The 26,884-nt window shown below is 38.5% G+C and overlaps 1 protein-coding gene across 14 annotated transcripts in view; it reads left to right on the plus strand.

Annotated features, from left to right (window-relative positions):
* HDAC9 (histone deacetylase 9) overlaps window positions 1-26,884 on the plus strand; it is a 456,042-nt gene that overhangs the window by 156,203 nt on the left and 272,955 nt on the right. For 4 of the 14 annotated variants that reach the window (XM_077175670.1, XM_077175678.1, XM_077175714.1 and 1 more), the window contains exon 1: window positions 23,578-24,040. The exons of 1 other annotated variant lie outside the window; for it this stretch is intronic. In XM_077175670.1, the coding sequence (XP_077031785.1) occupies window positions 23,935-24,040 (106 nt within the window). In that variant the 5' untranslated portion in view covers window positions 23,578-23,934. Of the gene's footprint in view, window positions 1-23,098; window positions 23,551-23,575; window positions 24,041-26,884 lie in introns of those variants that run through there. 9 more of the 14 variants (XM_077175716.1, XM_077175687.1, XM_054634623.2 and 6 more) reach the window with 7 other exon arrangements.

The raw sequence follows: 26,884 nt of genomic DNA on the forward strand, positions 1-26,884 counted from the left end.
GGCTCATTAGTTCCAAAACTTTGCCAGAATAAGGGTTTGTGCTACTTCTGCACTGAAGGCAAAAGCATCCAAGACATTCCAGTAGATCATCTGACTGGTGTTCTCCTCAAATGAAAATACCTTCTTCTAGCAGAGTTCTGCAGGCTGTGGACACCAGTGGCCAGATTGCAATGGGACCACCAATACATCAATACCAGCAGGTAGTCTATTCATGGCTTGAGTTTATTAGCTATGTGTTCAAATTCACCAAAATAGGCTGCTTAAATAAACCTGTCTGTGGTTGACCCACCATCATAAATTACTTTCAAAATAAAGTATAAAATCCATGAACTTGTAAGTGTAGATCTCAGGCATAAGTCTTGTACTGAAAGGTGTTCAGGTGATTTCCTGATTCATGTGGGGCACCACAAAGATGGAGAATCTCAGTACCATTCATGCATGGAGTGTCTCAGTAAATTCTGACTTCACCACAGAAGTTTTATTTTTCCCATATTTAAAAAAACCCCAAAAAACAAACAAAAAAAGAGTCAGTTGCAGCAGGTTGCCAGGAGTGTGTTCAGTCAGGTTTTGAATATCTCCCCAGATGGAGAATACACCAGCTGTCCTGCCAAACTGTTCTACTGTTTGATAAGCTTTGCAGTATATGGGGGATATTTTTTTTTATTTCTAGACAGAATTGGCTGTATTTCAATTTGTGCTCATTGCCTCTTGTCCTTTCACTGGGCACCTCCATCTCCTTCTTTACTAAGGTATTTATATACATTCACAAGATCTCCCTTATCCTTCTTTTTCTCCAGACTAAACATTCCCAGCTCTCTCAGCCTCTTTTTGAATGACAGATGCTCTACTATGTGACCCAAACTGTACTTGTGGATAGCAGACAGTCCATTTTAATCAGCTACTAGGTAATAGGGTTTTACCTAAACTCTGCTTGAAAGGACTTACTATTTAAAACTATTTAATTCAGTCAAAATAAACTACATTCTTTGAAGAGCAAAAGAGGCTCTGTGCCTGAAATAACAATTTCTGGCAAGGTTTTCTTGATTTGTCTTCTTGTTTTCTTTTTTTCTTTTTTTTCTTTTTTTCTTTTTTTTTTTCTTTTTTAAATTTGTTTATTATTTTATTTAGTTTTACCTGTTGGTAAAAATCTACACTAAACAGGAGAAAATTGTACCTCTTTTGCTAGTCCTCACCTTCATTCCTGGACAAGTGTGAGAAAATCTTTCATTGCTCATTTCTGACTTTATAGTGCAGTTAAGGAAATGCATGAGAGACAGTGAGGCTGTATTGCCACCCAGAATAAAAGTTATGAGTCAGTCCCAAAAACTCAGTCAGCTCAGAAGCTATTTACTGAATAATTATATGTTGTTTGAGTATCTTTAGGACAGTCCTATGTTTGCCTTCTTTTTTTAGGCTGAAGATTAATGTCATGTTCTCAAGCATTCATTGGGACTTGTGTGATTAAAGTAATTATACATATTACAAACAACATTTTTAAGCATTGCATTCTTTATTTCCATATGTTTATATAAGCATATATACATACATATATGTGCATATGAGGAAGTAAATTCTTAACTAAAGTTCTAACTGTTCAATTTAGATATGTGGGGAAAAACAGAGATACTATGCAAGGAATCTGTGATAAGCTTGTATGACATTAAGTACTGCATGATGGATGCAATTCTGTCAGCCAAAAGATGGAATAGCCAAATGTAATTATTTTGCTTCAAGATTATTTGTCATGGGACATTTTGTGGCATTTGTCTCCTTTTTAGATTAAGTAATTAACTAAGTACAACTTGGTGGATTTTGTTATTTGAGAAAATTCTGTTTACTTTCATGTTTCTTAGATTTGATTATATACAGGTGTATATGAGGCATAATTTATCCCTCTAAACTCAGTAGTACAACTCTGAGCAGAATAAAACCAAGTGATTTCTCTGTCATAATCTGCATTTATATCCCCTTATCTCACCTCAGAGCATTATAAACCTTGGAAATATTTTACGACCAAGAAATGCGGAGTAGAGAGGTAATTCTTTACTAACACCCAGTAGAAATTCAACAAGTCTCTGAATTACATTTAAGGGATTACAAAGGAGATTTTTTGGATTGTTTTATTTTTCTTTGGTCTTTAATATTTTCCCAGTAATTATTTTGCAGCAGATGTGAGCATCCTTGCTACCAAGCAACTACTTTTCTGGCTAGAATGTAAATGCATGATTCATTGTCCCTGTGGAGCCTCAAGTACAAGCCTTTAATAGCATCACAGTTAATTATTAGTATAATGTTATGGTGACGTGTTTTTCCTTTTGTTAGTTGGGGATGCCATTAAATGAATGGGGATGGCTTGCTTAGCAAAATTTGTTAAATGTTAATTTACTTTGTCTTTGGGCATAGCTTATCTGAAAGGTGACATTGCAAACACTTCATTCAGATTACATTAGATTTATTATATTTGTGAGGTTTTGAAACTCTAGAAGGATAAAACCTATTTACATACAGGTTGAACAAACAGTGTCAAATATAGCTGTATTTCAGAGGGAAAAAAGCAAAAAAGCATCTTCCTTTCTTTTTCTTGATTTACACACATATACATGTGTGCAAATATATATATATATATTTTTTTTTTTTTAATATATATATATATTTTTATCAGACTGTAAATATTAGGTCATCAGCCCAAATACTTTTTTTTTTGGTATGTGCTATGAATCTGATTTTTTGTCTCTACCAGATTTTGCAGCATGTAGACCTGTCCAGAGCCCACTGCATCCTTAGGAAAAATGAAATAAGGCAGGTGGGATTGGACAGTCCCTAATGGACTAAGTAATCTATGGAAAGGAGCTGCTCTTGTCTTTGAAGGCAGAATTAATAAGTCAGTATGCTAGCTGATCCTCATACTTTTTAGTGTGGGAAGGACAATTATTGTGTTCCTATATTTAATTTGCTCTATGATTTTCATCTGGACACAACTTCAGCTTACTGAAGGATGTTTTTGAGTTCTCAAGTTTGCCTTACTAGGTGAGATTCATTAGTTGTGTGTTTTCAGGTGGGTGTTTTTCCATTTAATCCCCCTACAGCCTCTGAGGATTTAGCACTTTCTAGTGTCTCGTTTCTGTTTCATCTGTTCTTATCCTTTAACATAAGTATCACTTTGGAAAAAAAAAAAGAAAAAGGAAGAAGGAGAAAAAAAGAAATCTACCTTGTTGCCTTTGGCAGTAGTGTAGTTGGATCAGGTCCAGCCAGGACCTGGCTGCTCAGATCAGACAATTACTGTTTGCAGTTATATCTGCTTTTGTGAAGTTTTGGTGTACCAGACTTTACACATCTGCCTTTGCAAAAGCCACACCTTTTTATGTTTAGGAATTCGTAATGTCCTTACATGGGGTTCTTCAACAAGGGATTTCCCTGCAATGAAACTGTTCATATGTGCAAGCAACAGTGGGACGTTTTTATGAGAGGTGAACTCTAAGATTACTTGGATGAAAGATGGGTTTTTCAATAACACAATTTTAAATGGTGCAGTGCTGGCGCCTACCATGGCATTTGCAGCTATGCTGTATATTATGGACTGAGAAAATAAGTAGTGTATACAAGAAATGGCAGAAATATTTGATTCATTAGAGATGGTGAAATGCATGAAATTCAGCAGATAAGTCAAATGGTGGGCAATCTGTACATCCACTGCTTGGTTTTAGAGGCCCTTTTCTTATACCTGGATGGGGAATTGTAAATTGGCTGCATGGTAAAAATATGAAGAAGAGCTAGCTCTGTGATCTGGCAGGTGTTGTAAGTCTTTGTCACGTTTTTTCCACTTTCAGGGATCCACCTGAACTGGTGATACTGAGCTTTGGTCACTGGCTGCAGGTGACTTTGAATTTTACCACACATTGCACCTCCAAGCCTTGTATAGCCAGCCATGTAACCAAACCTGAATGCCAGGCTGCAGTGCTTTTACCTCAGTGGGTATCACAGCTCGAGCCCAGGGCACTGGGTGCATGGTCACTTTTTATGGCTTGGGACGATGCTGCAGAAAATTTTGGATATAATTTTAAGGAAATAATATATAATTGGAAATGTGTTGATTTCTTATAATAAAAGAGCATTGTGCCTTGTGTTTGTGTTATACTTTCTTATAGTAAGAAGGTGATTATACCTGACCCAAACAGCTGTTTCACCCAGACACATATTTTTCATATGGAGTCCTTTGTCCCCCAAGAAGGACTCGGGGGTGCTGGTGGATAAGAGGCTGGACATGACCCAGCAATGTGCACTCACAGCCCAGAAAGCCAAAGGTATCCTGCCCTGCACCAAAAGCAGTGTGGCCATCACGACAAGGGAGGGGATTCTCTGTTCTGCTCTGGTGAGACCCCACCTGCAGTGCTGCATCAGCTCTGGGGTCCCCAGCAGAGGAGGAACATGTATCAATTGGAGTGAGTCCAGAGGAGGGCCAACAGGATGATTAGAGGGATGTAGCACCTCTTGTATGAGGAAAGGATGAGAGAATTGAGATTGTTCAGCCTGAAGAGGAGAAGGCTGGAGGAGACCTAATTGTGGCCTTCCAGTACCTGAAGGGTACAGGGAAGGTGGAGAGGGACTTTTGCATGTTAAAGTTCAAGGGGCAATAGCTTCACACTGAAAGAAAGTAAGTTTAGATTAGATATTAGGATGAAAATTTCACTCTGAGGGTGGTGAGGTGCTGGAACAGGTTGCACTGAAAACTTGTGAATGCCCCATCCCTGGGAGTGTTCAAGACTAGGTTAGATGGAGCTCTGAGGAACCTGTGTCTCTCTCCATGGCATGGGGGTTGGAACTGGATGATCTTTGAAGTCCCTTCCAACAGAAACTATTCTATGATTTTGAAATGCCATAACATGGTAAAATCAGGCTCATACAGGCCTTCTACTTAGTTTTAATAATAAATTGTCAAGTTGGGTTTTAGTGGTTTTGATAAGCTTCTGAAACAGCAAAAGAAATTCACTTTTTTTTTCATTTATAACAGTACTGTTTATGTGGCAGATTTTTATTGAAGCAGTAATTCAACTAACAATTGCACTGTCAACTCTTATCTCTAGGTAGGGAAACAAAAGCAGGCATTTGTATTGAACACATATTTCATTGCTAAGTGTAATGTGAATTTTAATTTGTAACCTCTCAAAGGAAATAAATAACTCTTTTTCTCTTTCTCCTTAATGATTCCCCCTCCCAGTCAATCAATTTTTCCCTTTGACATCAATTTTATTCTATTTTTGGAGCTATCAATTGTAGGTGGCAGCAGGCAATTTCCTATGGATTCGACAGATGTGAAGTGTTTATCCTTCAAGTCAAATTGCAAGTGCAGGGAAAAGACTGAAGACCTTTGCCTTGGGAAAGCTCAAATAGTTAGTATTTGATATTTGACTCATCTTGTTTGTGCCACTTTTAAGCTGGAACAGAAACATCTCCACCAAAGCTTCTCTCCTGCAGGTTCCTCTTCCCTAGCAGTGAACACCATGAGATAAATTCAGATAAACCCCCAACATGAGTACAAGAAGCTTTATAATTTGAATGAAAGCTCAGATCTTGCCCTAGTTGTGAGCCACATCCTTTGAGAATATAGTTCATATAACATATCTTTATGAAATATGTATTCTGATAAGTAAATAAATTTGTTTTTTCAAGTTTTCCTTCTTTGTATTGCAACAACTTTCAGCGCTTCTCACTATTCACTGTGATAGCAGTTACCATAAATGTCCTTTACAGTAAAATAAAATAGAGATGTCTCCTGATTTTTCACTGGACCTTAAGCTGAGACAGACTTGTACTTCCCTTGGCTCTATGTGCTCTTTTGGATGGGATGCACGGGTGTGTAGCCACATTTCTCTTCACAGAGAAAAGCAAGGCACAAATCTTCCAAAGAATATTTCTGGGTTTCACATTCTCTGAACCTCAGAGAAAGGAAAAACAATTATTATCATTTGCTATGCCTGTGTTTGTGCAAAAGTAGAATGCAACATGGAGATTATTTACCCAAAATCATGGTGTTTTGTTTCCTTGGCCTATCAGGGCCAAGAGTGTGTGTGTGTATGGACTGTCGGGTGACAGTCACGAGATTCTGTGCAGTTGTGTGCAGGGTTGAGTGCTTGGCAGGATCAGTTTTAGATGTATAAAATAATACAATAGTATAATAGTATAAATAATATAATAGTATAATAAAGTAATTAATAAGCCTTCTGATATCAATGGAGTTCTCCTCACCATTCCTCCTTCGTCGGGGCCCTCACAGCCCAGCTACAGGGGTGGAGTCCAGAGCTGCTTGAGCCAGTGGCCAGAAAGTCCAGTGGCTCTACCAGGAGAAGCAACTCAGGCCATGTACTTTATTGAGAAGTATGAGATACACTTGCTACTTTCACAGTCTCTTCTGGAAGTCAGACATTTTGAGCTTTGGACATCTGATATTCAACTTCTTGTCAGAAAGTGCATAAAAATTACATTTGAAAGGTTTTGATGCAGTGTAATCTGAAGTAAACAAACTTTATAAAAAGAGTGATGGCAAGATGTGTTGCATATCTTATATATGGTAGAAATGTTGTCCATCATAAATGTTCCATCAGTACATGTTTTCAAAAGAAATCATGCTTCATGCAACCACACATCCCCATTTAAACATAAGTAAACAAAAGTGCTTTCCACACAACTTTAGACAATTCAACTAGCTTTAAAATTGATACTGGTAACGATTTAAATTTTTTGAAATATCAGTCTTCCTTGCTTAATGATGTTATGGTTATGAATTAATATATTTATTTTTAATCTGGTGTATTGATCATACTGAGTAATTTGCAAATGGGGTTAGTTACTGAGCTATGCAGAAAATTTCTACTTGAAGTGGAAAGACAATAGAAAATAATATGAAGTGTAATTCAAACAATTACAAAGTAGCTGGAATTAGGAAGTGTTTTGTTTGTCTCATGCTTTGACTTTGTTATTTTTTTCATATTTCAGTGTTTCCCCCTCCCCCCCCTTAGCTTTTGTGCTCTGGGATAATTTAGAAATAGCTAGTGATCTCATCGATCCTGTCAGGTGGTGTGGTGAAGTAAATAAGGTCATTTAAGGCTTATCTTTAATATGCAATGTCATTATTTTTTCTGTGGGTCAAATCTGCAGGGCTTAATATAATTTGAAGCAGGTTTAGTCCTGTCAGCCACTGGCTTAGATTTTGAATAGAACTTTAAAAACTAAGAGTACATTAGTCTTTAGAAAAACATTCCCCAAGTATTATATATAAATAGATAGCACTAATCCTGTCACTTTCTACTCTATTTTTCCACAGTACCTTTCCTAAATTGATCTCTATTTATTTTTTTCCCTTGTTTTTTTGGTTTTCTTTTGGGGGGGGGGGGGCTGGGAGGGAGATGTCATATTTGGGGTGTTTGGGGTTTTTTCTATTTTACTGCTTTTAATTTGCTATCCTGCATGCAAAATCTGTTTATTGCCAAAAACCCTCAAACTCATTTTCCTGCACCTCTTGGAAGGCACTCAGCATTTCTCAAGGTTAGACTCAGTGTTAAAATCATCACAGTTGAGATTTGTTTCTAATTTTAGATGTGACACCATCTTTTGTGACATGATGTGACCATATATGTGAGGAAGAGGTTAGGACAGCAAGAGCCATATCTTTAGCCTTGTATTTAATATAAAAACAACAAAGATGAGAAAATCTCGAAGAGGTGATTTTTCTGTCTCTTTAGTCTCATATAAATAAGAAAAAACAAAGCAATCCAGGAACTTTTGCAACTGAACTCTCAGGATTTTCCCCAAATAAGGATAGAGTGGAAAATTGACATAGTAATTATTAATATATGAAAAACAAGGGACAATTGGCTTGATGCCAGGATTAGTGATGATGCTTTTCACACCAGCTCCACTAGTGAACTTGTAGAGCTCATAAAGGAGATCTTACAGCTGAAGGCAATGGTACGTTGTAGGCATGACCCAACCTTCACTGCATACCTCTAACATTAGCTCACTACGGTTATTTTAGGCTTTTCTTTTTATATAACCTACTAATTTCTTTGCTATTTTTTACTTAGTTGGTATAAAGCACCTGTAAACACCAGGGCTCAACATCCTGGTAGAATGACAGAACTCACTCCCTTTTGTTATTGTTACTTCTAGAAAGTTTATTTTGTCATGAAAACAAACTGAATCACTTGGATGAGCTTTTTTAAAAAAAACCAAACCTTGCATGCTGATATTATATCTTCTTGAGCAGTTTAGCTTTCTACTGCTTGAAATTTGTCAATATTCAGCTAATAAAGGAAGACTGGTGCCAGTCTTGAGATCCATGAGTGACAAGTTCTGTGAGTTCTTTTCAATTGTGTCAGTGTAAGTGCAAAGGTAAAAATTGCTTCAAAAGAGTCTCCTATTGTCTCCATAGCACCATCCATGCACATTGTCCCTAAAGTAAAAATAGAAAGTGCCCCTCCATAAGAAAACACTCTTGAAATGAAAATGTAAGGATTTAGTAGATTTTGATAGGAAAGAATCCATAAAAATTGATGAAATTGTTGAAATTTGGAGACCTAGATACGTTCAGAAAGCTTTGCTGTATGCTTTGCAAGCTCATCCTGTTTGGTGACGTTGAACATATGCTTTTAAGTCATTGTATCTTGTTCAGTCTCAGACTGATAAACAGTGTGGTTTTTCCCAAAGTGCCATTTTTCTGTGTTTGTTTTTCTAGCCTTCCAAGTTGCACAGTAACTGTCCCTCTTCTGCAACTGCCTTCCACTCCTCCTTTTCTATTCAGGGTGCAACTGCCTTTCTGCACAAAGTGGAAAGAGTGTTTTCTGTTATGGAATAAAAAGCCTTCCTTTTTTTCATGTTTGCCAAAAATACACTTTTATACCTCTCTGTTTTCCATATAATAAAGAGTATCACCTCTGTTATTTAAGTGGGAAAACAGGAGAGGTATCTACCAGTTTGTTGGCTTTTAAAGAGCTAGACATTTCCAGGGGAAAAGAGACATAAGGTTAAGAGCAATGAAACTTAAAATGTGAAATGATTTCTGAATACTATAGCCACCATTGTCCTCTCCCAAAAAAAAAAAAAAAAAAATTAATGGGATGTGAAAAAATTGTCTGTGTTTGAAGTTTACTTTGAATTTTAGGACTCAGAGGGAGAATTTCAGTAATTGAGAGAACAAATCCTGCAGCATCTCTATAGACAGAGGAAAGATGAAAGTTTACAAGTACAATAAGAAAACAAGCAGTAAAGAACACATTCTGAATTAGATTTGATGAAGAATGTTCAGGCTGTTAATAAGTAAAGAAATTGCAGTGCACAATGACTATTAAAGGATCAAAGAGGAAGAAGCAAATGTGTGAAAGATAGTGATAAATATAGACTGATGAAGATTAAAACAAAAAATTAGTGATCAGAAGCTTCTGGGAGAAGAGATTGTGGAACACTCTTTGCAGAAACTATAGAAAGTGAATACAAGAGGAAAAAACCGTAAATAAGAGAGGCATTCATCTATGCATGAAAAGAATGGCAGAGCTGATAAATGTTTGACGTGAGCCATTTTCCAAGGAATGCTTTGCATCTCTTCTTGAGTTCAATATTCAGCAGAGATTATGGCAGTTAAAACCTTGTGAAGTGAATTCTGAATTACTGGGTTTGGAATAAATATGAACTGTAATGATTACAGGGTATTTTCTTAGCTGGTAGCAGATCAGTGGCAGAATGGTTCTTGCAGGAGCACAGGCTGTTGGCAAATCTGTGAAATATCTCCCAGCATGTGGCAGTACAGGAAAGGAGCAATGGCAGTGGTAGTACAATGACAGTACAAAGCCACAACTCCTTCTTTTATCTGATGCGAGGCACTTTATGTTTATCATCACCACAACACACCTCTTCCAAGTAATTTTTTCAGCCTGGTTGGAAATACCTTGGCTGTATGTATAAAATCCATGCTTTGTCAGATTGGGAGGAAAAGAATCATATTACCTGGTAATGCCAGTGATTTTCTGAGCAAAGGAGCTCAAAGCCTTGTATTCTATGGAGGAGAGTTTTAAGCCATCTTTTTGGAGACTTCTTCACAAACAAGAGCATAACATGGGAGAAACCTCAGAAGTGACTTTTGTCTGAGATTTTAATAAGTGAAGCATGGAGTCACCATTTTATCAGTGAATGAAAGGTGGAGTTAAAGGAGAACAGGACAGTCGTGTTTGTGCAATAATGAAGAAAGACTAGTACAGGGAAAGAAAACTGTAGAAGAGATGGTCCTCAGTTACTGTTTTTTCCCTTGGAAAACACTGGCCTTTTTGATGGGAGTAGCAAATGAAGAAGGAAAGGATTGCATTTATAAATGGGTCCCACAATACAGAGACTGTTCTGGTCAGTTTGAAAAGAACATCCTAATAGAAATATTTACCTTATTTGCAAATGAGGTTTCCAGACTCATGAGAAAGATATCAAGAGACTGGTTAGTTTAATGTTGATGAGAGCAGAGAAAATTTATCATGGTCAATCATTGTTTAAATATTTTTATTCCAAAAATAGACCAAAGCTATCTGACCATGCCAGGTCTGGGCTGGAGATGAAATAGAAGGAGCAGGGTGTGTATGGCCACAGCTTCAGCTGAATGGGAAGAAAGGTCCCTCAGCTGATTTCATTAACTTGTCAATGTACAACAGATTGAATGGCAGAAATGTTTACTCAAAGGCATGCGTTTGGTGTTTAGGTATTTGTTGCCTTTTTTTTCTTTTTCAGTTCATTGTCTTGAGCGCAGATTGATGGGGTTTTTTTCTTTAGAACCAAGCATTTCATTGTTTACATGAGTGAGATTTGCTGCTTGCCACAACTATTGCTAAGCTGTTTTGTTTTTCCTTGTGAATGGAAATATCAGTAAATTGAAAGCCTGGGAATCTAGAGAGACATAAAATTGTTTTAGCTGTAGTTTTTTTTTGGTTTGTTTTTTTTTTTGCAAGTGGCAATGTTCTGTAGTTTACAGAACTACATAAAATGTTCTGAAGAGAAGGACAAGTTAAGGGAGCACAGGTAAAACCAAAAAGCTTTTGAAATATGAAAACAAGCAGAGCCTTTTTGTACTCGTCTCTAGCTTTTGAAGATAAAACACCTACTCTTATGGTTTAGGGAAATCACTTGCAATTTTATTTTGGTAGTAATCAGCTATCTGAAGTAATGTAAGCTCTACAAAACATTTACATCCATGGGTAGTAATCAGTGTTGCCAATTCCCTGTGGAAGGATGCAGATAGCTAACTGACTGTGTGCTGTAGAAATAGTTTGGCAAAAGTATTTTAGCCTGAAGAAAGTGTTCAGCCTGAAGATGTTCTCCACTTCCATGATGTCTGAGCACCCTTAAAGCACTTGTGTTCTAAACAATAATGTGAAACATACTGCTGTTTATTCCCATTGGAAGGATGGGGAACTGAAACATAGGGCGTATGGTATCTCTGATCACTGGAAGTCTGTGATCAGCAATTGCAACTCAAGACAACTCAATCCTAGTCCCCTAGCAATTCTGGGTTTTTTTAAACATTCATTAACCACCCCTCGTGGTCACTTTTAACAAATATATGATGAATAAATACATAGATGTAAAAATGTCACATTATCTTTTTGAATGCTACCACAGGAAAAGTAGAAATTGGTAAGGAAAAAAAATGGTAAAAAAAGTCCACTAGTGTTTTTTATGTATCTTGTAGCTATGTGAATGAAAACCAGATTTTCTTCCTGGCACTGCCAAACTAGGACTGCTGCAGGTCTCTCTGACAGTAAAAAATTACATTGCTTCAGGTAGAGGAAAAAGTGCAACTTTTCAAATATGGGAACTGGTCATCCATGAGAGTCAGAAATAGATTATTTCATGCTCTGAATGACAGTGAATGGAACAAGCCATGTTCAGGCTGGTTTGCCTTGCTGTATGTGAAATCAGGTAATGATACTGTACTTTCCATACTGTACCCTCTTACAGATTGGGTAATATATATCTTGCTTGCAAATTGAAAATTTAAAAACTATACTATTAATTTTAATTATGAGCAAAATTAATTCTCTTCAAGTCTGTGTGTTGAGCAGAGTAGCACATAACAAGCCTTTCTGTATATCATTTTTCTATTCCAAAAACAATAAAAATAAATGTGAACCTTCTCAAATGGGGTGACCAAATGATATGGATTGTTTATCAGCCTCTCCTGTGATGCCAGCAGTGTTGAGAATGTCCCTTTGTCTGTGCAGTGCATAAATGGCACACTGATTGCTGCCTTCTCTGAGACAGGAAAATTACAGGCTGGTGGGGGAGTTTTGCACACAAGCATTTAAAGATATGGAGGAAACCAGAGTCCATTAGCTAGTCTAAGTCCTAAGGTAACCTAAACTTTATCTGAATTTCTATGAAAAGTAAAGGCATCAGCTGAAGTCTTGTAGAAATCGCCTAACCCAATATTCCTTTTTCTGCATCATCAGAAAATAATGTGTTCTGTATAGAAACTAATTAAAGAATACTGTTCTCCTTTTCAAAGGAGATCTTAATTGTTTCTTTAACTAATGCAGTTTACATCTATACCAACATGGCTACAAATTGTTAGAACCTTGAGGCTCTAAAGAAACCTGTCTTGAATTTTAAGATTTTTTTTTTTTTTGTCCCATAGCATCCAAAAGGTATTTGAGTACTGTTGGCTTTGTGTATATCTTTAAATGGTGTTGGCTAGTTTGAGTAGTCAGTTATGCTGATCATATATATTTATATATATATATATATTAGCATGGCCATATAGATTTTCTGTGATTCATCAATGTCTTTGATATGCAAATCTTCTTGAATACCTGTCATATCAGTTAGTAATAAGAGTTCTGCATTAGTATGGCCCTGTCAGGAGTCCTTTGAACTTCTGTCACTGTGCTTGGGGCTTGATGAGGTAGAGAGAGGATCTCATAAGGATAAAAAGTTCTTGCTTTTTGTGCTTGGGCTTTTGGGGTCTTGCTTTTTCAGCTGTGCTGGAAAACTGATCTGATCTGATCTAATTTCCTTTCAAATGACATGTATAAATATGTGTAAAATCCTGCCAGAACAAGGACAGCACAGTAGCAGGAGCACATTAGGAACACCTTAATGTGATGTTACTGGTGAAACCTGTGTCCCATCCAAGTAAACACCATTCTACTGATCAGCACTGCAGCCATGCCAAGACTGTAGAAATAGGTGTTTTGATTTAAATGTTCCAAAAATATACTGTTTAGCACACATGGTCTTCTTTAGAGGATGGTCATATTCAGGATGCTGAAGAAATGGCTGTCCTCGGATTCATGGATGAGAAACCCATTCTTTTCCAATGCCACTTGAGAAGGAGTAACCATGATCATTTGATCCAGCCCTCCACAGCTGCAGGTCACTCTGAAGGAGGTACATAGCCACTAATGATCTACTTACCACCTCTGTCCTTTCCTTCTCCTCCCACTGCACAAACCCCTTTGTGGCATCCTGTGACAAGCTTGTGGTCTTTGGATCAGAAGGCAAAGTATCACAAAACAGCTGATTTCCAGAAAAAGCATGTGAGAAATGAAGGCACATCCCAAACTTGTATGTTGCTGGTGCCTGCAGTTCTAAATAACTTGGCAAAAAAATGAAACGGGAGCCATAGGACTGTAAAAGATTGACTGATGAAATATTTCTGTTGGCAACCATCCTGGTGTATTTCCAGCCTGACATTCTTTTTGGTAGGTATGCCTTGGAGATTTCCCCTTACAAATATAGTTAGTTGCTCAACTTCTCAACTTATTCATTCTCTGTTGGGTCCCAGAATAGCACACTGTCTCTCTGAATTGCTGGAGGCTTCCTGCTGCATCTGAGAGGACACTAAATGAACAAAAGTACATACAATGATGTAGGACCCAAGTCAATAAAATACTCAATCATCACATGTTTTAAATGAGACACTTAGGTACCTTTTAGATTTGTTTTTGTTGTTGTTTACGTCAGTGTACTTGTGCTTTAGTATTTCAACTGTGGTGTGTGACACCAGTAGCTGAAAGTGCTTTAAATCTGTTTAAATTTTTATACACACACACACATAAGGGGTTTATACATATAATGTCTTTATGAGAAATGTGCTTTGTATGCCTGTAAATAGTGATTGAAAGAAAACTGTGTGATTAAATAGCTTACAGTAGCATTTTATTTGAAGTTTCTAAATAAAACCAGCTCTGCTGCATTACTTCAAGTAAATTATTCCTTAAATGCAAGGTTGTCATATTTCTGTAAAGTCTAAAATTGGAGACAAGCATTTCTTTAGAATGGTAAGGAAATTAATATTATAAAACACAAGAATGTTATTTTTAGAAAGATTCTTACTGGCAATTAAAATGAAAAATAAAGCTTGACCAAACTTAAGCCTGTTTCATCACACTGGTAATTAACTTATGAGGATTTTTTTCAGACCTATTATTACAGCACATCTATTTTTAGTTAAGGTGGTACCCAATTTTGCTGCACCCCTTTTTCAGGTAACACAAACCATTCTCATGGCTTTAGTTATCATCCTTTGTCTTCTGAGATGTGGAAAGCTGCTAAATCATGGCAAATAAAGTATTTGCTAACTGTATGTTCACTTTTTAGTTGCCCAAGTTTTCTGCCTCCACCTTTTTAGCTTTTCTTTTTTTCTGGAATTCCGGCAGAGGTAAGGAGAGAAGATGGAGAATAATATTAAAGATAATCTGGGTTGTGATTTTTTTTATTCATTCCTGCGGACTCAGTCCATACATGCCACCTTGATCTGTCTAGCTTTTGTCCCTGGATATTTTTAGCCAAGACTGCCATTTATCCTGCATATAGCATTATTTTGTGGGCTGCTGAAAATGCACTTATTCTTTTCATATACTAATCATAACGCTTTGTTTGGATTTTATTCAGATTAAAAAAAAAATCCAAATCTCTGTACTTAGTACTGAAATGTACTCAGCAGTTTATTTCACTGGCAAGTGCTTTAACAAGAGGAGAAGGGACTGGGAATGAAGTGCAATCATAGCATGCACAGACCAGTCCATCTGTGACTGACAACTGGTGTGAGACCTGGCTTGAGATAGTGCAGATCCTCAGACTGTTGACTGAAAGGTGTTGTTTTCCTGTCATTATCACCTGCCCTGGCACCCTGTTCTCTCCACTACCAATCAGCAAGGTATGAAGTGCATAGAGGACTGCTATGATATTTTTAGAACAGGCCTTGAGCCCAAGTTTGATCCCATATTTTGAATGGTCAGAGGCTTAAGGTCATTGAAAATAGTCTGTCTTTTCTGTTCATGGCATTGGGATTCCAGCACTAGCTAGTTACTTTTCACTTATTGCTTCATTTTTGGACTGCCCTTTCCCAGCAGTAATTAGGGTTGAAGCTATTACAAGAGCATTCCCCTCCCAGATTCTTTGCAAGACATAAATATATCTGACTGAAGTTGATTAGAATGGGAGTATTGTCTGAACCTGGATTCTGTGTATTATCTTCCTACTCCCCCATGCTTTTAATGCAGATTATTAGTTCTGACCTGTCCAAGTTTTTAGCCATTGCACAGTGGTTTGAGGCTCAGAAGAATCTGGCAGGTTTTTGTGAACAGTTCTCATTCTAGGAAACTAGGGCTTGGGACCAGCCTTGTCCCTTTGTCCTAGAGACCTTGAGCACCCACATCTTTCTCCTTTAAGCCAGAGATGGGGCAGATGAGGGACATGTAGAAGCAGCAGCTGCAGCTGCCCACATCTGCCTGCTGAGGTGTGCCTTTGCTGGGCATCTGCTGTGGCTTCCCTCTCCATTTGTTCCATCCCTTCTGTGGGATCAAGTGCCTAGCAAACTGAACTTTGCAAGATTTGGCTAAATCAGCTTGAAGGATGGATAAAAGCCTTCTTAGGGCTGGTTTGGCCTTAGGATTACCAGTTGGATGCCTGTATTTACAAAAGTCAAGTTTGTGACACATTTTGGCAGTGCCACTGTGCATGCTGTACATAGTACATACTGCCTTTGCATAGTGTAAAGGTATTTTCAGTTGCAGTAAGTAGCTGCATTAAAATTTTCAAGGGATTTTCAAAGTGGTTTTCTTAGCTAAAGGAAGAGGTTATATTTACTTGGAATGTGTTGTAATTTTCATTTTAGAGCCATGAAACTTTGCTTTCAATTGTATTTTGATTTTCCCTCCTCTTCTGCAATTTATAAGTTTGTTACAGAAAATTAAGATTGTATTGCTCCTCAGAAGGAATGCTGGTTCTACTGAAGTCAGTAGAACAGTTTACCCATGAAGTCACAGTTTCATCGTTTGAACATCACCCCAAATTCACCAGCAGTGTAAAATCAGCTCCCAAGCTGGTGAATATTGATTACATTTTGGGTTGCAGATCTGTTCCTTATCAAAGTTCAAGAGGATGACGAAAATTAGATGAAAACTGGATCCGGGTTCAGTGAAACATTTTGACAAAAACCCAGAAGAGGGTTGCTGCCATCCTGGCCCAGCTAACCGTGAGGATTTTGTGTGGTTTCATAACAACATTATTGACCAGTCTGAGATATGACCTTTTCAGGGCACAGCAGTGGTCAATTTGTTACTGCTCTCAGGGGCATGTTTGTGCATCCAGCACTGTTTCTCCATGTGCTTGAATGCTCCCCTGTGAGGGGTGGAGATGCTGGCACAGGAAGGAGATCCAAGCAGGCAGCATAGTGGGAGAGACTGATGTGTGCCCACAGCCAAGCACATGGTCTGGTATCTCAGGTCCATTCTTTGGCCCACACATTAAAGGAGGCCCTTTTTAGTGCTGTATGTAAAATGTTTTTTCTTGGCCAAGCTTCCATTGGACTGAAGTTAATTGGATCTCTGACTTAATTTCAATTTTTTTTAAATTTAAGAAAATGTCTTTTTTTTTTTTTAATTTAGAAGAGTAATTGTTCTAATCTACATTGGTTTCTATCTACTAAAAATCTGCTTTAAATCTAGTATAGCTTTATAATCTGCTTGTAATATATTATGTAAAGCCACCTCATCACTTCATGAATCCAAGCCTGTATTTAGAAAGACCCTATTTTTGAAATCTAATTATTTGATATAAAAGGGTGACTTTGAATAGCAAAATGAAGTAAACATTTTGTGGGTTCTTTTTTTCCCCAAAGGCTTTTTTTCCCAAGTTATTTACAATGCACTCTGTTGTTCTACTCTTCGAAAAACTTTTCTAGTATCATAGGAAAGTAAACATAGTTTGGATTAAAAAAAAAAAAAAAGACAGAAATTAAGCCTTTGCTTTTCAGGAGAGGATGATTTCAAATAATAAAATTATTTCTGATAGAGTAATAATTAGTTTAATTTAGTATATATGACTCTGGGATTTATTATTCCATCAATGCAGCGATACTCAGTAGTTCTTACTAGGGTTGAAGGTACCTGAAGTGGGAACTGGCTGGTGGGCTTGGATATACTTACATTAATGATGGGACTCAATAATCTTAGAGATCTTTTTCAAGCAAAACAGTTCTATAATTCTACCCCCATGATCTGACCTTTTTAGACTCATGAGATAAGACCTGTCTTGGAGCTCTACAACAAAAGTTGCCTTAAGCTTGGCATACAGAATTGTTAAAGTTTCTTTTCAGAGACATGATCAATACTGATGTAAAGCTCATTTGGAAATTGCTGCAGAGTTTGAAGCATGCTTAAAATGAATGTCTACCTCTGGCTTGAATTTTTCTAATAAATGGATTTTTCTTAAGGCCTTATTTCTTAAGAGAAAGACCATTTTACTGTCCCACTGGACATGTTGCCCTGTGCATTGTAGACAATGCCAAGCCACCCCTGAGCTTCATCAATAAATTTAGTATCACAAGTCTTAGGTTTCTAGTTTTCAAAGGTTTTCCCAACCTATTTTATGCATGTGGCATGTCTAACCATCCTCAGTTTTTCAGCATTCTTTTTCAGGTATTTATACAGGAGAAGTTACAGTGCCCCAAGATATTCTATTATATGTATATCATCTTACTGCTGTTATTCAGTACAAACTTGTTATATTCCCAAGGATTTTATTAGCCTTTTTGTTTCTATTGTAATCCTAGGAGCTTATATTTGGTTGGCTGCCTTCTGCTAGAATTCCAAAACCTTTACATGGCCATTGCTTTCCACAGTTCAATTCTCCAGGCAGCATGCATGGCCTACATTTCTTGTCTTAAATCCAAAAAAAAATCACTCAAACATATATTACAAGCTGGAGATGGTGCTCCTATTGGTTTTCTAGAGATAAGGATTTAGTAGTCAGTTGTCCAGAAACAGTGACCAGGTGATCTGACCTGCCAGACTACCCATGATTAGGAGATGCAGTGCAGAACCCTGCATGGAGGCTCAGATTATCTGCTCATTAGGTGTGCAACAAGCTTGAAACGCCTGGAGGATGCTGAACATACTGGCAGCTGTCCCAGGTGATGTGCTCCAGGGTTCCTTTGTGCATGTGCACCCAGGTGTGCCTGGTGGAGCCAGGAGCAGCAGGCACAGCTCTAGTGTCTCTCTAAGGAAAGTGGGCATAGCCATGAAGAGCCAGGAAATCTCATATTGCTCATATCTCCTCTAAACTCATTAATGGCATAAAAGGGACAAAGTGCTTTGCTGGTCTGAGGCATTTATTTGTCATTTATCTGATATTACTTGGGCTTGTGTTGTTTATGTGCAATTTACCTCAATCTTGCTACAAAACATGGAGATTTTAGTTCCAACCTGATAAATGACTTTGTCAACAGAATAAATGAATTTTGATGTTTTCCCTAACCTAAATATTTACTTGCTACATAGCTCTATATTGGTGTTAGGGTCTTTTTATTACTTGAGCTTTGTGATTCAGGAAAGTTGAATTTATGAAGCCCTTAAGCATATGCTTAACTTAAGCCTTGTGCTTATAATCAACTATGTGCTGTTGAGGTGTTGTCCTGAATCTAAGACTTAATTTCTAGTAGATTTATTTATGTGAACAAAAAATTTTATTTTAAGAGGAGAAAAAAGTGATGTCATCAACTAGTTACAAAACCCCTGAACTAATTTGCATGAAAAAGATGCAAGACTCTTTGTATTCTTATACAAGAGATGATAAGAGAGCCATGCATTTATCTTACATAGCACTTCTTATCCTCAGAACTTTGTAAAGTTTTACTCTCTCATTGTTTGTCACAAAATCCCCTAAAGCTACACACATGCCTTTCTTTGTCCCAGAAAATTCCTTTGAAGCTTGAATTGAGCTAAAACACTAGAATTGCAGTTTTCTCCTTAAAAAATGCCCATCCCATGGTTTCCCAGCCCTGCAAAGAAAAACACCATGTATTCCTGCACAGGCAATGCCAGGGCTTGCTACACAAGAGAATTGGCTGGAAACATTCCTGTACTTGGTATTTCTAACCAAAGCACATGGATTAAGCAAACCATTTGAACTCCTCCAGGGACTTGGAATATGGTCCCTTAGTTCCAAGAGGGAGCAGGACCAGACCATTACAGCATCTCCCCTGATTTTTTGCTGCTCCCAAACCATCTGCTTCTCTGTGGTAATAGTCTTTAGCTGTTCGTTAACATGGTTAATCCTCTAGCAGAAGCTGCAGTAATTTATGCTGGATGTTTGGGTTTCATGTGGTACTAATGGTATCTAATGAACTGTGGCTTCAGAAACATCTGTTCTATACAATAGTTAATTTTTTTCTTCCTTTTTTTTTTTCCTTTTTTTAATCCCAGTGATTGGATACACAAAAATAGTTAGGAAGTCTTTAGGCTGCAAAGATTAGAACTCTAACCTCCAGTACTGAAATAGGCCAAATTTAATTCTACTCGTGCAACCTTAATTTAGCTCCCACTTGTTTATGAATTGTTTGACATTGATGCATGCTATTACTCCCTGCTTTTTCACTTGCCAAATGAAAAAGGGACTGAAAAAAGGTTGAATGGGACACCTGTAAGACTGCAATGTCCTCATTTAAGAATATGACTAGAAGCTAGAGAACATCTCTTTTCTTAATGTGTTCAATATTTATGTGATACAATTGAGCAGTATGATAAAAAAATCTCTGCAAGTATTCATTTACAAGTAAGAAAACTGCAAAAGTTGAAACTAAATTATTAATATGAATGAAGGCAATGCTCCAGAATAGCATGTGAGAAACGGGATATGCTAAAAACCATCAGTAATATACCATTTGTGCTTTGAAAGGAAAATAAAAATTAAAAAAAAAGACAAAAGTATTACTTAATTATAATATTGCAGAGTTAATAACACAGTAGAAATCCTAGCTCTTTCCAATTTGAGGGCTTCATTTCTTAGTCTTAATGTTGCAGTAATGGGGTTTCCAGATTTAATTTCCTTATATTTATTTGTTTTTAACAACTCAGAGGGAAAATAAGAAAAACACATTGTGAAAATGCTATAATGAGATCACAGTGCTACTAACATGCCTTAAGTTTTCTATAAATTGGCTGATTGCATTTAGAGTCACCTCAGCAGCACTAAATCATTTCAGCAGTTTACCTTCACTGCCAGCATCATTAAACTTCTCCAAGTTTAGGAAATGCATTTGAAAAAACAGAAAAAATCCCCTCATGTTCCTGTATGAAAATGTCACCTTATAACATCCATAGCTTTAAAAATAAAAACCAGATTTTCTCCAGGCATGAACCCTTTATCCTTCCCCTGTGGGACTCTTAAGGAGCTCTTTAAATTCACGTGATTGTGCAGTTAAAGTCTGGGCTGACTCAGCAAAGTGTTTAACTATGTGCTTAAATTCTATTGCAATCAATAGAATTTGAGCATGTGCTTAAATATTATGTTGAAAAGAAATGGATTTACACATGTGTTTTAAACCTAAGCATGCACCAAAGTAGGCTTATATTATGTCAAAGCAAGTCGGAAGAATTCAGGTTGTAAAAACCCTACCTTTGTGGTGACTGATTTCATAAGTAAAATATTTTTATATAGTTTTTATGTATCATCTAAAATGTATAGCATCATGCTGTAGTTATTATGGTCTGTGAGTTAGTGAACATAAGACAGTTTATGTGTCTGTCAGTTTAAAATATGTACATTGGAATTAAGAACACTTATAGCTAAATATCTAAGTGTACATTTTCTGCTCTTGAATATAGTTTACTTTTAGTTTGTTACTGCAGTATTTTAAGTTATTTAAAGCTGTGAACACTATCTTTCAAAATGCAGCTGCATATATAAGAAGTTATAAACACATATGGGTACCTAATACCAGATCCCACACTCCACAGTTTTCCATGTTCTGACCTGTTTTTAACTTATTCCTCCCGTGTTTCCCTGTAATATGAAACTTGATTATTTTGAGGCACTGAATCACCAAACAGCGTCATGTTCTGTTTGGCTGAAGGGCATAAGCAATTCCACTTTTTCTATTTACTTCTGTCTATAAAAAGCTTTTTCTGTATTAGAGGAGATTTCTGTTTCTGCCGGTGATGCTTCTTGCACTGTTTTAAACTGCCCTGCGCTCTGGAAAGGCCACATATTTCCCACAAAACATTTGGATATTTTTATTTTCAAGAGGAAATGTTTATGATATCAAATTGTCAGCAATTCATGATGCAATGGTATGTGTTGTGCTCACCTGAAATCTTGCACTGTAACACCCTACCTGTCACTGTGCTGCCAGTGCCCCTGCCCCTGCTCATGGCCCTGTGCAGAGCTGGGTGCAATGCCATCTGCAGGGCTTCACTGCTTCCTCAGTAGGGAAGAGAGATGCCAAGGAGAGCAGGGTAGCAAGAAGTGATAGCTACTAACTTGAGGATTCTGCAGGGAAAACCTCAGAGACCCCAGCCAGCTGCTGTGGTCTCTCCCTGTCCAGGGGGCAGGCCTTAACTCTCACCAGGACCAGGTGATTTGGCACATAGAAGAAGAAAAGGTTTGGGATGATGGGAAGAATTTGAGCCACAGACTTCCTAGGTGCCATCAAGTAGCCAAACTTCACAGAAGCGCTCCAGTACTTTGTTATTGGGAATCTCTTCTTTGGTAACACAATGGTGAGAAGCATATTAAAAAATATAGCTATGATCTGTCATGTAAGCTATACAGAAGATTCTTCACCAAAAGGCAGAAGAGAGCCCCAAATACTGGGCAAATTCTTGCGTCTTTAGGAGCAAAATATTATATTGATAGTTGAGAATTCTGTGGATTTCTAGAAAGCTCCAACATGGCTTCTGTGTTGGCTTCTTGATTTTTGGTGAGGAATTACCTCCCAGTGGCCACTGTTGCTCCCGTGGAGCAGGAACATGGAGCAGACTTATAATTTTGGTATGAGAGTAGTCAAGCTGCTGTATAATATAGGTATCAACAGGCTTTGGTCACCTGTATAAAAAGTGCAGTAAGGCAGAGTAGGGCTCTGAGAAGTACTGTCTGTAACACTGAAAGTTATCTGTGTGTAGGTATATTAATGATCAAATGAGATGCAACTTTTGAAATACCAGTATGAAAAACGGGCTTCACATGTGTGAAACTTGTCAAACCACAGAGGAACATGGTGCTGTTGTCTGATACGCTGTCAAAAGCTGCTCTTCTGAAACCACATCATCTTGGAGAACTGAAAAAGACGCTGTGTAAATTGCCTAATGCTTCTAAAAATAAGTGTGAACTACTCAGCCTCTCTCCAAATTTTAGCAAGTCAACCAAACAGCGCATAGTCCGTAAGCGTGTCTAACACGCTGTGCCACAATCGGTGACTTACTATAAGAATTATATGAAGCATACTAAATACGGAAAGGCTGCTTATAGCTGCACGCACGAACCCCGGTCCGCATTGGCATCTGCCCCCGCCTCCTGCTCCCCCCGGCCCGCGGAGCTGCAGAAATCGCCTCTCTCCGGCTGCGGGTCCTGCCGGGAGCTGGCGGCCGCCTGGCTCCCTCCCCTGCCAAAGCCAACTGTGGCGTAGCCAGAGAAACGGGCAGCAAAAATAGAACAGCAGGATGGCTGCGCGTGGGCGAGGCAGAAACCACATCGCCAGCAAAACCTCCCAGCGTTATTTTAGGACCGATACGGGCAGAGGCCGTGGCGCTTTGCTCTCTTTTCACAAAACACTCCCGGGGGAGGGTGAGGAGGGAGAAGGGCGCAAGTCCCGGGCGGGGACCGTCCCCGTCCCACTCCTGCCTCTTCCCTGGCGTATCCCCAGTGACACTGGGCAGGGGGAAGGGGTTAATTGAGCCCGAGGCCGGGCGGCGCGCAGAGGACGGGCGGCAGTTTGAAAGACGGAGTCTGGACAGCTGTGTTTGCTGTGGTATTTTTAAACGCATTAATGCAGGCTCCAATCACCCGGCCATGCTTGACCTATTTTTGGCTCAGGCCGGCCATTGTTCTATTTCTGCCGCCGGTGGGCCACGAGGGTGTCAATTCAAATGCAAATGAGTTATCGCTGCTGCTCCCGCCAACTTCGCCCAGCCGCCTGGCCGAGGGACAGCCGGCCGGGAGCGGAGAGGGGCGCGGGCACGGCAACGCTGGGCTAGGCTGGGGTCAGCTCGGTTAAACCCTCCGCGGCTCCCGCTCCCTGGAAAGGTGGCTTATTCGGTTTGATGGCTTGTTAGAGGCAGTTTCCCCCCCTCCCCGCCCTGCCAGGAAGCCCAAAGCGCAGAGATATTTCTTCATTTCTTCTTCCACCTGCCGCTGGCTGCCCGAACGCAACTGCTCCAACTCGGCAGCGCTCAGCCCCCCGCACGCTCACGGCTCCCTTCCTGCGGGCGGGGGCTGCCGGCGGCGGATTCGGGCTTTTCCTTCTCCTTATAGATACTTGTGCAAATGCTTAAACACTGCTAATTGCCGAAGCATATTATCTTACGACCCTCGCTGAAGGAGGTAGGACCGCAGAGGGTCGTGCCCGACGCCTATGTGCAAGTGCAGTGATGAATCTCTTGTGTAGCTGAAGTGCAGACCAGTTGGAATATGCTGCAGACAATTTACGAGAGTGAATCGTGTTTTTCCTCAGATGGGGTTTCTGGACGTGAACAGCTCTTGGCTCAGCAAAGAATGCACAGTATGATCAGCTCAGGTAAGAGACAGCTCCGTGCCTTAGACTTGAGCGGCTGACCGGGAACATACAGCCTAGCATGACAAGTAAACACCCTTCCTTTCAAGAAGTGACTTGATTTTTGTGGGCTTTATCCAAGTTGTTGTTATATAATTCTGGAAGTATTTTAGATTGCAGCTGCTGCTGCTTTTGCGAGGAGTTTGTCTCCTTTGGTCTGCTGCTTTCCAGACGCAGCAACATGCTCACAACTGAAGCCGAGTTTGGGTTTCCTTGTTTGTTTTGTTGCGTGATTGCAAAATGGGGCTCATGCTAGAGGCTTGTTGGGGCTCACAGGAAGAGGCTTCCACAGACAGACCTTGTCAGGAGGCTGCATTTAAAGCCCCTCATAAGCAATTCTAGTCATATGTCTGTTGTAAACAGGATTTGCTCTTTCTGTGAGTTTCCTTTTCTCTAGTTTGCATATGAAGGAGGCTTTATACCAATGCCTTTCTCTTTGCATTACAGTTCTACTGCAAAATGTCTTTAAACTGCATGGTTTATTTTGTTCCTTTAAAAATATTGGTGAACCTGGCAATGCTAGTTACAGGTAATGACTCACTGAGATGTAAATTGGATATGTTTTTTTCATGAAGGTATTTCAAAGCTGCTCAGAAAGAACACTGCATGTTTCCTCATGTATGTTTCCTCACAGCTACCCCTGTGTTTTCTAGTTTCCTTCCTAGCTGTGTTTGAGACCTGCTACTGAGGATAATAAATTAACTTGGAAGAATCATTGCCATTCAATTTAGATGGGCTAAAAATGTCAGCATTTCAGGTTGTCTACCCTTGCCTATTCTCTCCTAAAGTTAATTCCAGTACACTTTTCATTGGGATGAAACTCTTGTATATTAAGACACAGTGTTTTCCAGTTTATGTCTATTTAAACCTAGGTTTCTTACTTTGTTTTTCAGGAAATGTTAGTTTTATAGAAGATCCATATGTGGAATACAGGATGAATTATTGGCATGTATTTTAGCGTTAGTTGTGTCCCCTTTGCTTTTTTCTTTTTTCTTTTTTCTTTTTTCTTTTTTCTTTTTTCTTTTTCTTTTTCTTTTTCTTTTTCTTTTTCTTTTTCTTTTTTTTCTTCTTTCCCATAACTTGAATAAACTCAATTTCTAAAGATAATTGTATGTGTAGACCATACCTCTCTTCACATATTACCTCTTTCAGTACACCTGTTGAGCCCATGTCTGTTTGGTTTTTAAAAACGGTTTATTTTCCTGCTTTGTAGAAAAAGAGCTAAAAGTTTTACTTGTGCTCCATTCTTACATACAATTTTAGGCTGTTGATCATCAATTTCAGCTCTTTTGTCAGGGACACAAATCAGGTGAAGGCACATTTAAAATTATGAACAGCAAAGCTCTAGCAAAGACTGTGGGTAAGAGCAAAAGCTTTCCTGGAAGTGTTACAGTTCTTCTGCAAAGCCATCTACAGTGTCAACGTCTTGTTGCTTTGCTTCATTGCATTTCCTTAGGTTTCCTGAACAGCTCAACAGGTGTCCAGTGCTTTTAAATTGGCTAGAGATAAGGCTGAATTTGTTCTCTCCCTACTGTTTGCTTTTTTTTGTTGTTGTTGGGTGTTTTTTTAGTACCAAGTCAAGTTGAAATAAATGGTTCACAAGTGAAAATTTGGGGTGTTTCTCTCACTATGCTACCCTCTAACTAATATAATAGCAAATTTTTCATTTCAAAATCAAGAAAAGAAGGTGATTTTCTGTAAGTTTATAGCTCTGCTTGTCTTCATTGGAAATAAGAATATCAGATAACTGTTGATTTGTATCTGATAGTACATTAGGTAAGTCCATATAACATACACAATTTCTCCTGTAGTGCCAAGTAGAGTAAAAGGGGGGGTTAGACAAAAAACAATCCCTACAAAAGCTTGTTCAATAATATTATCCAGATAACAGATGTTTAAGTGTGTATATATATATATATATATTCTGTGGAACATAAAATATTTCTCTGTGTTTCAGTTGGCCTTTAAAATATGCAACTAGACTACAAGTAGTTGGCATTATACATAGTCTGCAGTTTCAGTTCATGTCACATGAAACCTCAAAGCCTGGTGCTGCTCTTGGTTACCTTCATCTCCTGCACGTTCAGCATCTTGCAGGGTCAGTTCTGGTAACTTTTCATTCTTTCCATTTATGATGCATGTAGGGAAGAAAGAAATAGCTAGGGTATGACAGTATACAATAGCATTTGGAGAAGCCAGAAAGTCATTTGAATTTTCCTTTTCACAAGGCCCTTAACTTTAAAGTTATCTTTACCTAAATGTGTGTGATTTATACTCAGGTTAAAAAGTAGCATGTAGTGAAGAAAATAACAGATCCATAAAAGTTTGTGCTTTGCACCCTTCATGTGCTTGCTCCAAAGACTTCAAGAATAACTTAAAACAGACAACAACAGTCAGATTTTTAGGTTTGCTGGTATCCAGATACAATGCACATATATTATGCAACTGATTTTAAGCTGGGCTGGAGAGATCCCCCAAAGAGGACAAGTTCACTGGTCAATGGATTGGATTTGCAAAGCAAAATGTCTAAGAAATTTCTGACAAGAGCAGGCATAGGAAATACTTTAGACATGAGAATCAGTTCTCCTGGTATTCCCTCAATTACTGCCTTGCCTGTCTGTCTCCATCCTTGCTTGTAAGTCATACTATGAATGAGATGATCTGGATAGGTACCAATCAAAAGTCTAATTATGAATGGAGCAATCTAGATCGGCGCTGACTAAGAAGCTGTGTAATTTGCAGACACCTACACCTTACTGCAGAGAGCAGTTTCAGCTGTCTTTAGAAGACTGAACTAAATTCTCCCAT

The sequence above is a fragment of the Agelaius phoeniceus genome, chromosome 1 (genome assembly GCF_051311805.1).
Source record: "Agelaius phoeniceus isolate bAgePho1 chromosome 1, bAgePho1.hap1, whole genome shotgun sequence".
In the NCBI taxonomy this organism is placed as follows: Eukaryota; Metazoa; Chordata; class Aves; order Passeriformes; family Icteridae; genus Agelaius; species Agelaius phoeniceus.